General features: G+C 39.7%; 1 protein-coding gene across 1 annotated transcript in view; it reads right to left on the reverse strand.

Moving 5' to 3' along the window:
- LOC146857451 (protein argonaute-3) overlaps nt 1–14,957 on the reverse strand; it is a 1,089,759-nt gene that overhangs the window by 263,975 nt on the left and 810,827 nt on the right. The window contains exons 13-14 of the mRNA XM_085647972.1: nt 5,531–5,690; nt 1,206–1,296 (exon numbers count right to left, since the gene is read on the reverse strand). Coding sequence (XP_085504098.1) covers nt 1,206–1,296; nt 5,531–5,690 — 251 coding nt within the window. The remainder of the gene's footprint in view (nt 1–1,205; nt 1,297–5,530; nt 5,691–14,957) is intronic.

Consider the following 14,957-nt stretch of genomic DNA (forward strand, 5'->3'; position numbering starts at 1 on the left):
CTTACGCAGACCACACAGTTTTGAAAGACAGTCCTGCACTTCGAAAATCAGTTTTTCAAAATTCAGTTTACTTACTCTGCAAAAGTAGCTGTTTTTTCAAAAGGTTGGTTCAGTTCCCTGAAAAACTGGAAAAAACTCCATCTCCCCTTTAGATACCAAGAAAATGACAGGAGCGGATGAAGAGAGGGATTTATCCATCACAGGATCACATAACTATTAAGATTTTCTGTGGTGGAGCGCTATACAACTCCCAGACTTTAATATTTACAGTGCCCAACAAGTTGCAACGATGTCCTTGAACACAGGAATCAGATATTCTTTACAATGGTATGGTGTTTGGACAAACAAAGACCATTGTTTTGTAAAACAATGTTACAATGAATGATTAGAACATTTGTAGTTCAATGATTCTCCACAGCCCATCACAAACCAGTACTTTGTCAGGGTGTAAAATGCACAACAACAATAAAGAAGGGTTTGAGGTTATGAATAATTGCAAACAATAATACAATAGGTAAGGGAGGAGGAGAGTACTTGAGATGTTTTTCTGATATTGGAGGGGCTGCATAGTATACACAAAACTAAGCCCTGGACGGGGGGGAACTGAAATCACATTTAGAAGCGAGATCTCAGAATGCCAGCACCACAATCTCATTTAGGATAGTGAATAGTTGTATTGTTCTCAATTAATTATGACTGGATATTTATCCAAAGACCCATCGCCAGTATTGAAAGAAGGCAACTCTAACTGTTTAACCTCATATTAATTAATATTCGGGTAGTGATTTTAAATTGAATGCATTCACTGACACAGAATAAAAAAAAAAACAATTCAGAAAGATTTCAGACAAGAACAATGAAAGAGATAAACCTCCATACACAATATCAAAATGATGGGCAATCCTCTAACAAAGAACTAAATGGTTTCATATAATTCTAGTATATCAGCAAACATTTTCAGTTCACAAAACGATGGCCTGTCACAAAAATACAGCTTGTTTAGAAATGACATACCAACGAATATCACTGAAATACAGTGCACTGGAGAACAGGCACTTCACTGAACTATCTGTGAATAACCGTGCATTGCAGAAAGAACATATAAAGAATGTATCCATCAACAGCACGATATGGCAAAATGACAACATAACACAAGATTAGCACATCACAAACGGTGGCATACCGAAAAAAGCTGGATGACTTACAGCAGCAATAGAGGGCTTCTTCCCGTCACCTGCAGGAGGATGAGTGACATCTGCTCCCAAGAATATCACTGGTTGTTGGAACACAGATGGTCTTATGAAAAATGATACAAAATGCATTAGCTGCACTCATTTGCAGATCAACTGATCATGAATAGCAAATCAGCTACAATGCCAGTCTTTATTCAGTCTTAATTTTATATCTGAAAAATTTCAAAAGTGTGGACGACATAGATTAAATATGTTTGCATGTGTAGCCTTTCCTTAATCTGCAGATTCTGTCAGAATTTACAAAAATGTGAATTGTGTTAGAAGCTGAAAAACTAAAAAGACTCCGTCTCGTCCTGGCTGCCTAATAAATACTGAATCTTGTAATGTCCTCGATTTCAATGACTTCAGATAACACAGGTTTAGATTTATCAGGCTGAAGTATCTAATGCTTTTCCAAACCACACTTTTCGAAAGTAAAATCCGAATCTTAAGGCAAGGATCTATGACTTGGAATTACACATTTGCAAAGGGCATTTACAACTGTGTAAATACAACCAGTATGGTGTATTTTCCACATTCGTAAATGCAGAAAAAAGGGGGCAACCTGGTAGTTTTCTTAGAGTGGCACTCTGTTACGTATATATCAACACTCATAAACTGACAAGTTTATAAGGTATTTTTTGCAAGCATTCCTAGCTAGAACTGCATGCAGATACGCGACAGTTAAAGCCAAAATTAAATGCATTTTGAGATTTGAAAAACGGCAGGAACACTTCCAGATTCTATGAGACAGCAGCTGAAATGCCATCTCCCTTGGAAAATATTTATAAATAAAAAGAAATTCAATTTGCCTTAAAAGCATGAATGCTGAATGTTACACCTGTGGGAATTCCTGCATCAGTTCATTTTCCACACTTTGAGTACTCCGGGAACTTTACACCCGCTACAGTTTTCCAGCCGTACTGCTTATAGTGCATCACATACACATAAAATCAATTGTGATTCAAATGTAGGAGCAAACCTACAGGTGTGAATTTCGGACTTTGACGATGGTTCTTTGGCCTACTGGGTTTTGCTGCCTAGTTGAGTTATTCAGATATTCACTTCCATAGTTTCTAGTAAGTCAACCGTTCTATTTAACTTCTTTCCTAGCAATCTTACTGAAAATTGCCATTAGGTTTAAATAACTAATATGTGGATTGAGCAACATGATGTATTTGACATGGCTACGTTTGACTTTCCCATTGATAGTCACTGCCCTTCCATTTGATTGAAACAATCTGACAGTTTTTGGTACAACAACAATAAGCAGCTTAGGTTCGCTCTGCTGCTGTATTTAAATGGCTTTATGATTTGCAATCGTAAAAGGCGTTACTGAAGACCCGCTTATGTTAACCGCAGACATATATTTCTATTAATCTAAGACCAGCAGTTTCAACAACTTCCATTGTCCATTTGTTTCACTAGATGACATAATCCAAATAGCAATGTATACAAAAACGTAGCTGATGAATAACTTAACACTGCTCAGTGTTCTGGCATTAAAATGTCTGTCATAAAGGCAGGAGTAAGTAACTACCTGCACAGTGCCGAACATTTTTCATTACATCCTATTTACCCAGCATTGGATCTTCTTCAACTTCAGCGTCTCTAGACAGCTATACTGTGATCGAATTTTTATTTATTTCATTTTTATGAAACATAAAAACTTCATAAACGTTTAAAGCAGCAACACCATCAAAAATGTTCAGAAAATATTTTTGCATACATTCTGCTGAGGCTAACAACAGAGAACAGGCCTGTGAATGAAAGAAACTTTCTACAGCAAAACAAATAGTTAAGTTATACTTGTAGAATTCTTGTTACGGCTTGTTTAATATGATAATAACTTTTTTTTTATCGTGGACTTTGCCCCCTTGTGCTCCATGGATCTGCTGAAATAATTCTGATGCTTTAAATTCTTGTTTGAGTTCAACTTTTGCTCTTGCTTCTTTTTATACAATGTCTGAACAGCTAACATGCACCTTGTATAAAGTGCAGCACACTTCTATTCAGGTGTGGGAACAGGCACTGATTTACCTTCGTTGTCTAGCCTCCTTAAACGTCACTTTTCCAGTCAGAATACTTAGCTATGGGTAAGGAAAAATTTCATGTCAAAAGAATATAACTCATCTTGAAAACGCGATATTTCCATGCATATTAAATTATATAAAGTAAAAACCAAAGCTATTACATTATTTTAAATAATATTAAAGGAATCTTTTTCTGTGTTAGTTTCTGTAGTCTTTATTGATTTTTTTTTTAATGATGCTGTAATTTTGAACATTTCTTTGAAAATTTACTTTATTGTTAAACTTGTGTTTTCTTCACAAACATCTATGTAGACGGTTCTATCTTCTTGTGGTGAAAGGAGGGAAAAGGGTGGAAGTCAGGTTCCTTCAATGAAACCAAGGATAATTCAAATGAGAGATATTCTGTGACATCAAACAAACCAAATGACGTCTGTCCCAAAATCCTCTGCATTTAAGTTAATAAGGAATAGAAAGTATTCAAAACAAAAGGAAATGTTACTGGATTTTAATCCCAGCTCCACATTATTTATAATTGTCCTTTATCTTTATTCCAAACCTTTTCAAAAACATGCATTAATTAGTAGACACACACATCCTTTGGAAACGAAGGACGTCTATGCAATTTTACATAGTCTCCCTATTATGGAACTAACCAGGGAAATATAGGCAGATATGGGGTAACACAATAATCATGAGCTGGGCATCCCAGTGCAAAAAGTCTTTAAAATAGCTGACACGGTCTGGAAATCTTTGTATGGACGAGGAGGACAATGAGACACATTAAGTGAAACTGGGAACCACTCATGAGTCGAGCACAATAGTTTATGATATATCATCGATAATCAGATGATTGGAATCACTATAGCCTAGACCAGTGTGATATTTTAAATGAATGATTAAATGTTTTTCTAGAATCTTTAAGCACGTTCTCAGAACAGCCTTGTGAAAATGTGAATAAATATTGCTATAATTGAAATTATAATGAATGTACATTTTGTTCTGTGGAAGGCCTTTAAAATCATGTGGTGGCCTGAAACAATGCTAATGCACAGCAGATCTGAAATGTCATGGCTGCAAATATATTGGTAAAAAGCTGGTTTAGACAATACAGTCCACTGTTGCAACTTTTGTTGCAGACTCAATACTGGTGTACATGAGTAGACAAGAATGTACCAGTGCTTATTTGTAAAGAAATAAGTGCCGGAGTCCTCGTGATGAGGCTACCGCAGTTTGCACCACACACTGCCACTGCGCCCGCGCTGCCAATGTCAGAGCTTACACAACTACTAACCATCACACTGCTACAAGTGTGACAATTCAGACTGGTCTGGCCCGCCAAGCTTTAAGAATTGTTTGGGTGGCAGGTATAAGTTGTTTTAAACATGTATTGAATTATTAAACAACTATTTTTCTGCTCATCTCTGAATAAGCAGCTGTCCTAAGTGCTGGTGCCCGCAATTAAGTGCCGGTGCCGAGCACCGGAAAGCACCTGCTCAAATTAAGCAATGGAATGTATGGAATAATTGACTGAAGGACTGTTCTATAGTTAGGGGACATTGAACCGGCAACTTTAAAAAATAATTCTGCAATAGATTATGAAATTATCATGTATGCAATTTGAATTTGAAGTTCAGTAAAAAAAAAATCTTTTGTAAAGAACTGATTATGACAAAAAGAATACTGTTTAAAAACAAACAAAGTTTTAAGAGTGGCAAAATGAATTTGTGGGGTCCATAACAGTGTATTTCCCCTGACTAATGCATGTTTAAAAAATGTTTGGAATGGAATAAGGGGCAGTTGTAGAGAGAAATATATGGTGGGGAGCCCTATGTTTTTATCTTCCTTTTGTAAGATTACATATTGTAGTCTTAGTTCTCCATAATGGGAATCTTCGATGAAATCAAATACTGAATCATCCTATCCATATATAGATCTGGGGTCAAGCATTTGGGTGGGCTATTCAGGGTTTAATATAATCGGTGACAATACCATGCTGGGATGCATTAACCTACACTGAAATACCGTGTATGAGCTAACAATGGATAGGTCAATAATGTAAGGAATGGCTACAATTAGAAAAAAGGACTTATGCCTTTGAGTATCTCAGCGTATTTGGAATGCAATGCTCGAAAGTGGTAGCCAACTTTTTCCTTAGCACCTAGAACCTCAAATATATAGACAAACACTACATATGAGAATACTATACACTGCAAAGCTATCACAAGTAGATATGCAAAGCTATAACAAATAGAAATGTTGTCTTACCGTTGCTGAGGTACGAGAATGTTGTTGATGCCTCCCAGTTTCACATTAATTTTTAGGCACAGGTTTGAAAGGGTTTGAGGAGATGTTTTAATTACATTCTTCACTTGAACACACTGCGTAGCCATTCCCAGCAGCGTATCTCCGACGCGTTTCACCTCAGCTGAGAAAGAACAATATGGCCTAGATTTCATAAGGGTTTTTGCAAAAGTTCAATGCAGAAAAAGCTTCTGGGGGGAAGGACAGAACAACTGCTTCCCTTCGACAGAAGACAATCAGTTTGTCATCATTCCCAAGTCTTCATGACGTCCAGAACATGGGACTCCTAAAGACTAAAAAATGAGGAGAATCAATGTCTGACCACCTTCTCAGGGAGGCTTTTGCTCAGATACTTCTTTGGGGAGCAATACAGCATATTGATAAAGAAAGAAATATTAAATGTGTTTAAAAAAAATCAAACTTCATGATAATGTGTATTCATGGTATCTTTCTGTCACACAGGAAATAATTAATCACAGCTAACATGAGCACAGAATAAGTCACCCAAATGTAGGACTACCATCACAGTTTGCAGATAAAAACATGATGTTTCTCAAGTCATAAAAGAAATTGTTGCTTATTTACAATTCTAATTCTCACGTGTTGGTATTCTCAAGAAATTAAACACACGTGGGTGTGTGTGTGTGTAAATGATAGAATCAAAAATGATGGTTAAGCTCATAACATGATTCAAAATGTCATTTCTACTTTCTTTGAAAGTAAACAAATGAATGGAAGGACGTTAATAGACAAAACCCTTAGTACATGATAATTTAACGTGGCCCCTTTAAGGAAGCAGGCTATTCTAGAAAGCAGTGTCAGTTGGCCTCAGTTCACTCTGTGAGATACGTGTGGAGATATAGCTCAATTAGTATTTCCTACTCCTAAGTGACCCTCCTCCTACTTTAGTTTCATCATCCTTACTCATAGGTGGCTCTACAGGGCACTACTATGGATGCATCAAGTTCCTTGCAAGTGAACGTTTCCCTCTCATTTATACAACTGCTTTGATGCTTGCATTTTTAAGAACTTTGAAGTGGCTCCTCATAATAACCACAGGACCCAAAACAAAATCATAGATCTAGTAACTATTTTAAAAAGTGACAAAGAAAAACCGGTTATGACAAACTATCTAGCCAAAACAAATAAATCTTACCGCCAGGACAAGCAAAGCTATAGACTAAAAATATTGAGTGAACCAAAACAAATATTCACATACTACATGTTACTGACTATATGGACTACAGGTTAGAAGTCCAGTGCTATGGGATTTTCCGAATACAAAACAGAAAAATAAACTTGGGCCAGTGGACAAGACATGCATCCAGGGACTCTGGAGAAACATTCTATCTTAACACAATTCTTGTTGGACTATGTTGTGAAACATCAATTGTCTTGCTAAAGTGCCAGGTGACCACAGGAGCCCTATAAAATGAATGGATATACAAATGTGGTTAGGACAGGAGTTTCTTTATGCTGTTCTTGGTGAGCATGTTAGTTGTCAGAATACTGATAGCAAAATATTGTCTGACATAAATATTGTGGCTCAAATATCATTTACAAAATCATTGTTCCATTAAGTCTAACATTTCTGTTAATTACTCAAATGAGCCAATATCTTTGTAAATTATGTTTAGAACAGGATATTTTTGACAGATGATAGTTAGGCTACGATATTCTGGTACAATTCAGCACATAACTAACAGCAGGTTCTGTCACAGTAATTCATTCATAAAGGAGTTTCAAGAAATTATTTATATTTCAGAACTTTAGCACAAATTGAACTAATAAGGCCCTTCTGCTTTTCATATTTGATATAGCACATCCAAATATCAAAGATGTAACAAGGTTCTGTACAAAACATACATTAAAACATTTTATATAAAGAAATAGCAACATAAAACAACTGGGTGCAACACCATTCAGGAAGCACTAATAGAAATACAATAAAATAACAAAAAAATGTAAACGAGTACAGAGACCAAACCATGAGAGATGAATAAATGTATAAACTAGTTTAAATTAGGAGGGAAAGAACTGCCAATGGAGAAGTACTTTGAGTGTTGTGAAAAGCAGGACGGTTGGGAAGCAGTTGGAATATGTCTTCCGGGAATACATATTGTTGATGTTAAAGCAGAACTGCAATGAGCCAATATTTTTGCAAATTATATTTAGGACAAGGTATGCTTTTTCAGATTATATTTAAGCCACAATTCAGCACAATACCAGCAGCAGCTTCTGCCACAGTCATTCATAAATATTTCGGAACTTTAGCACAAATAGAGCCATTAAGGTCCTTCTGCTTTCTATAGCACGCCCAAAGATCAAGGATGGAACAAGGTGTTCTATAAAACATACAATATAAATATATTTATTTCGATTAAAAAATAGCAATATAAAACAGATGGACGCAAACCCTTTAGACAGCACCAATAGAAAACAATAAAATAATACTAAAATTAAAATGAAGAGACTTAAGAGAACAAAAAATGAGAGACTAATAAATGTATTCACTTGTTTAAGCTAGGAGGGAAAGGTCTGCCTAAATAGAAATATCTTGAGTATTATGAAAAGCAAGCAGTTGGATGCTGTATTCGAGGGAATTACATATTTGGATGTTAAAGCATAAAAACCTGAATTGGAACTCTGGGGCTTCAGACATTCCAGTACTAAGTTACCCTGGAAGCATAGAGATTATAGCTTCTCAAGCAGCTAAGTACACAATTTCAGCATAACGGTGATACAGTATACCTTAAAGTGTGCCCCATACTGAGTGATTAACAATGTATTTTAAACATTTCTGTGCATCGGTTATGAACCAGCCAGCAGTTTGCGGGAAAAGTTTTAAGGCAGTAAGTGACAGAAAATAGAGCAAACCGATTTACTAACTGCTAGTCTGGAAGCCCTTAACCGTTAGTACAAAAATACTTATAATCTGCCTTCTCCTCCAATATGCCCATATATCAGATTAGATCTGGAAAACCTCAAGAGCAAGAATGAGCTTTGTGCAGCACCTGAACAACCCCAGTTGTAGAATCGGGGGAACATGATGCAATGGCTGCCTAAAGGCCTATATGCACAACAACATGGACCCCCATGAGAGGATTTTTTATTCCTACTCCTTCTAATGACTAAAATTATTATTAAAAATAAGAAGGTACCTCTCACTCACACTTGGTGACATGCTTTATCATAATCAGGGCATCATTCATTGCCACTATCATGGTGCAAAGTTGCTCACCAAGACCTGTTTTAAGGAGATTTGTTTTGCGTTTTGTTGTGTATGAGAGGCAAGGACCCAGCCAGGGTGATATCGGTCAATAGCAAGGACAGCATCTTTTATGCACCGGTAAAGTACCACACAGGGTGGATCCAGGGACTGGGTCCTATAGTATTCAGAAGTCAATTACTTTAAGCACATAAGTACAGGATTGGAAAACAGGTGATGGGCGAGTGATTTTTTCTGGCTTCCTCTCACTTATTATTAGGCAAAGGAAGTTAATGAGGATTAGGCAAGAGGGTCCTCAAGAAAGCCTACAGATAAGTAAAGTACTAGGGCTAAGTTGAAACATGATGACCAGAAGAGTTGATGGCAAGGGAGAAAACCAAATATTAGTCAATACCCTGACTATCTACTTCTGTTTTTAATCTTATATAGGTCAGGATAAGAACACATAAAATTCAGTAATAGTCCTGTCCTGATATAATTTTAATTTAATAAGTACTCTATCATACACAAAAATACAAAAAAGGATCTCATTAAAAGAGCTTATGGTGAGCCACCCTTGCACCGTGATGGCGCTGGTGAAGGAGGCCCCTATGCTGAAGCATCTCACCAGTGTGAGTGAGCGGTACCTTTTTATTTTAAATAATATATTTAGGGAAGATCATTAGATGGAGAAGGAATTCCTTTTCACAGAGCCTCCAAATCCATGTCCTTTTGTACATACATGCAGTAGGGAGATAGTACTAGGATGACTCCTTAAAATATTCTTCTCACTCCCCCATTACTTAAATTGCAGAAAGGCCTAGCCAAGGACATCAGTTTTCCCAATTTCTGAACAAGTAGAAAACCACCAAAACAAGCTGAAATCCACCAAATTGTATTGACTTTCTTGCTAAAGGGATTCAAGTGCCAACCTTTCCTATCGAAATGTACAGTGTATTTTGAGCAATGCTGCTCAGGGGCAGCAAACGCTAAGTTTGGTTTGCTTATCTGATACAATAGGAGGCTGTGACATGGTTTTTATATTTGTTTTTCGTTGTGTTGAATCCTACATGTGTTCAAGTACTGCAATTGTTTTAAGTATTTTCTGAAATGTTCTATAAAGTCATAGAAGAAACATACCCTGTGGGTGAATCAAATTTCGCCCAAGCTCACTAGCGAATAAAACTTGGAATTTTCATTTGGGTAAATTTAAAGATGACAGATCTGGTGCACCCACTTCAAGGAAGACATAGCCTTGAGGGGAGTATCAATTGAGTTACTGTGTTTGAGCCCATCACTGGCTCCATAGTCATCATCTTCCTACTCTCACTCTTCCTCCTCTTGCTTGGCCTGACTAAGGCAAATTTCTTCAGCATTCCCTTTTAGCTCACACATATTTCATTTTAAAGGTGAATGCTTGAAGTGCTCTGAAGGCACAGGCCACTTCTACAATGCTATTTAATGGGAAAAAACTGATGGCTCCTGTTTGATTGGTGACTATGCAAGTATGGCAATGGAAGAGAGGAGATAAATATAGCTCAAATTCCCTATACACAGTGACCGGTGCGTAGGGAACCTACGTCCCCTCTTACACACTCCTCCTTAGAAGTATTCTTTCCAGTCTCTCTCTTAAAGTCCCTCTCTCCTGTAAAGAGCTTAATGTCTGGCTACCCACTCGACCCCTGCCCAATTACGGTGATCAAGATGGCGGCACCTTCCATCAACGGTACAGTTAACAACATATTTAACACCTCGTTGGCAACAGGTATGGTCCCACTGGTTTGGAAAAAAGCAAAAGAGCTCCCACTGCTAAAGGAAAAAGGCAGCGGATCCCAAGCAAGCAGTAAACTATAGGCCCATTTCCCTTCTTCTTGCTCTCTCCAAGATCCTGGAGAAGGAAGTTAACTACCTTTCCGGCTACTTGGTAGATAATGAAATACTCCATCCCAGCTAATCTGGTTTTCATCCCAACTTTAGTACGGAGACCACACTTTTTGAAGTGGTTGAGTTTTTTCAGATCACACTAGACACTGGGGGCAAAGCCTTGCTTATACTGCTGGATCTTACGGTGGCTTTTGACACTGTGCCTCACCTTAAACTACTTGAGCACCATTATGAGATTGGGATCCAACATTTGGGCCTTAAGCTGGCTATCATCATTTCTGGACAAACATACTCAGAAAGTATGGCTGCTGCCCCACACCGCACAAGCCAGACCCCCAACCGTGGGCGTCTCGCAGGGCTTGTCTCTCAGTCCCACCCTGTTTAATGTATATCTGAAGGCCTTAGCACTTATTGCGGAGTTCCTAGGTGCAAAAGTAATCTCTTGTGCAGATGACACACAGCTTCTTTTCGCTTGCGAGAAGGGAAATGACTTGGATTGGAAGCTTATCTACCGATGTCTCATCAAGGTGTTTCACTGGTTGGATTTGCACCATCTGAGGTGCAATCCGGATAAAACAGAGCTGTGTTGGGGAGTTATGTGTCACGCTTACAGAAAGTGTTCCTGTCACCGGAGGGTTCTGTGACTGACCTTACGCTGATTTGACTGTGATGAAACATCTAATTTCAACCAGTTCACTCTTCTCAACCATGCTGGTGCATCCTCTCACACACCTATACCCTTTTTTGTGTTGGTGAGTTATGTGTCACGCTTACAGAAAGTGTTCCTGTCACCGGATGGTTCTGTGACCGACCTTACGCTGATTTGACCGTGATTGGTGTGCATTCCTTGAGCCTGCGTAAGTTGAGTTTTCCCAGTGTGGATTTCTTCAGCAAAACATGTCTCTTTCAAGAAACTACCATCAAATGCGAGGGAAAGAAGTCTACACAGGTAGGATGAAGCATCATGCCTTACAACCCCACCCATGGCCTCACCATCGGCCAGCCCTAGCTCAGGCATGTGGTGCTCATCTGCTTTATACTTTTGGACTAAGGTGAAACAACTACACTTTGTGTTTTCCACTTCCTCTTTAATGGAAATACAATCACCGCTGTCAGGCTGATGCACGCGGAGGCACTCTCCGCCACCGTGAATCTACCTCTACGGGTGGCATGTACTGGAATCATTTTCCTGCCTACGCTGGATGACCTGGTGCAAATAAACGCTACCCATTTTGAACTTTGAATCTTACGATTTATTCCAGTGATTCACCTATTAGCTCCATGTTCTTCTGGTTATCTTCTTCGTTGGAAACATATCCTTCCTGTCAAGTTTCTGCACCATATGACCCGGCGCTAATATTTCTTTTCTACAACAATGTTTGCTGCTTACTTACTGCTTAGCATCTGTAGTTACCCACAGCTGCTGCTTCTTACTGAGTTGGATGTTATCTACAATGCTGAGGTAACTCGAGTTAGGGTGTTTCTACGCGCAACTCCACCTCTGAGTTACATCCAATCTACTTATTGCCAGAAATATACATTCTACAATTGGGTTGAGCATGCCAGTCTCTCTGGGCAAATATGTGACTGACGTTTAACTTGGCATTGGAAAGTTACAGGCATCTTATTCCATGCTTGCCGTTATGCTGAGGGAGCTGTGTTGGGGAGTTATGTGTCACGCTTACAGAAAGTGTTCCTGTCACCGGAGGGTTCTGTGACTGACCTTACGCTGATTTGACTGTGATGAAACATCTAATTTCAACCAGTTCACTCTTCTCAACCACGCTGGTGCATCCTCTCACACACCTATACCCTTTTTGTGTTGGTGAGTTATGTGTCACGCTTACAGAAAGTGTTCCTGTCACCGGATGGTTCTGTGACCGACCTTACGCTGATTTGACCGTGATGAAACATCTAATTTCAACCAGTTCACTCTTCTCAACCACGCTGGTGCACCCTCTCACACACTTATACCCCTTTGATTACAACTGCATTGTGGCAAGTAATGGAATAATGCCGCTGGCTACGCTGTGTGACCTTGTACACATATACACTGTGTTATGGGGAAGTTATGCCTTCTACTAGTGATCCTGTCTTTATGACCTTCACAAAGTGACTGTACTACACGGGCGGAGCATTACGGTTGGTTCTTCCCACTATTTCTTTACGAGGTGGAACAGCGCAAAGGTTGCTTGGCTGCATCAATGTTTCTGTCATCGCTTCGAAGTTGGCTGTGTAATATGTGCCTGCGCTGTGTTTTTGAGCGACGGTTCACACCGCTTCCGCTCAGCATGGAGAGTCCTTACTGTTCCTACGATCAATCTATGTGATCTGGAGTTCACTTCACAATGTGTTGTGCACTGCTGGCACTGTAGCAGGTAATAACTGTCATTTCATGTGGAAATCTTCGCGCGGAAAATTTTACCTCAGATGGAAGCTCGAGGTCGAACGCCACTCCAACCGACTTCCAGCGCGTCACTAGCACCAACGGTGAGGTATTTCGTACAATGGACATTTTGGTGCATTATTGCACCGATAGCCATCCGGCACGACGTTCCGTACGTGACTCCATGTTCTTTTTTAGTTAGTAAACAGTAATGGCAGCAAGCTTCTCCAGTGTAAAGGAAGCAGGCGGTGATACTATCAGGACCTATAAGGTGGACAGTGCGTCGGCTAAGTCTGTCCGATTTTGGTATCATTTGATCTGTAGAGCATGGTGGCATTTCTTTAAAGTACCCTACTTTCAGCAGCTCTAGACCACCGCATGTCTTCACAGGAAGTGAGAGATCCGTGGCACTTTCCAATAGTGGGCGCACGCAGGTTTTCACTGGGGGTTCAACATTAAGACGTATAAGTATCTGGTCTTCTTCTCCTTGTGGGTACATCTTTAGGGTTGGAGGTGCATATGGGTTCAAGCATCATGCTTTCTGGGGCCACATTTTATGTTCTTGGAATAGCACTCATTCTTGGGGGCTTATTTCAGGTTTCTTAAGGCGTGCTTATTTACACTTTATACGCTTTCCCCTACACAGGGAGGGCATTGGGTTTGGCCACCTCCCTTGCACTCACTCTGGACATTTTGGGGGACACCGTACGCTTGTGGACTGTTGGTACACACCTCCATGGGTTTTTGCTTGTTTTACGTGTGTACCACAGTACACTTTCTTATACCCTTACATAGGATGGGGATGGGTTCAGCCCCTTTTTGCCTACATACTATTGCCGTCTTAGGTAAAGTACGGTTGGTACCCCCAAATTAGGGCACGGGTTAGGGGTTACGTTCCCATCTACTGGTACTTTGCCACCCCTATACTGGGCACAAATTTATGAGCTTTTAACCATGTACATTTACTTGGGCTCCCAAATTAGGGCGTCTTATGGGTTACAGTCCCATTCAAAGTTTTCCTCACCTCGCTCATAGGAGTTGAGGAGGGACAGGTGTTCGAGTCCACATGACTGATGTTGTTTTCTTACAGGTTGCAAGTTGGATTTTGTAGAACGCATGTTTTTCTCACATTGCATTGGGATTGTTTGTTGAAAATGGGGGGAAGCAGTAGTCTGCTGTTTGTACATACTTTGCGTTCGAGTCCACATGACTGATGTTGTTTTCTTACAGGTTTCAAGTGGGATTTGTAGAACGCATGTCAATCTCACATTGCATTGGGACTGTTTATTGTAAATGGGGGGAAGCATTAGTTTGCTGGTTGTACATACTTTACCTTTTCTCCGCTTCCTCCTTGTTCAGTTTTCCTCGTGTTGTCATACTTTGTTTTCATCCGTGAGATCGGGAGTTACATTGCTTGATGTCATCCTGTGTCTTCAGCCTTACCTCGTTCGCTCTTTCTTTCCTTTCTTTCCCTGTCATAAGGTGATCTGTTATTCCCTTCTCCTTGTGTGTCTGCAGGTAGGCTGGTGTATACTTTGCGTTTTGACTTATCCGCCTTCCAGACCCTGGGAGTTTCCATGTTACTGATACATATAAGCCTTGTTACTTCACAGGTTCATGTCACCCGCTCACCTCGTCCTTTTCCCCTGGTTTTCCTTTCCCTACGAAGGGAGATGTGTTATAATCTCTCTCCTTTTTCCCGTTACCTTCCCTGAGGTGTCTTCCCCTTTTCTTTTCCTAGTGGTAGCTTCCTTTCCTCCCCCGCCTTTCCTCCCACTTGGAATGGTCCTTCAGAGTTCACCTTGGAATGTTCAACAGGCTGTCAGTTGCGGAGAGTGGATGACAGAATAAAGACGCTTGAACTTTACCCGCTTTAGAGTGTCTTCATTACAACAGTTACCTTCAGAGGTGTC

Source organism: Triturus cristatus, chromosome 3_2, assembly GCF_964204655.1.
Source record: "Triturus cristatus chromosome 3_2, aTriCri1.1, whole genome shotgun sequence".
In the NCBI taxonomy this organism is placed as follows: Eukaryota; Metazoa; Chordata; class Amphibia; order Caudata; family Salamandridae; genus Triturus; species Triturus cristatus.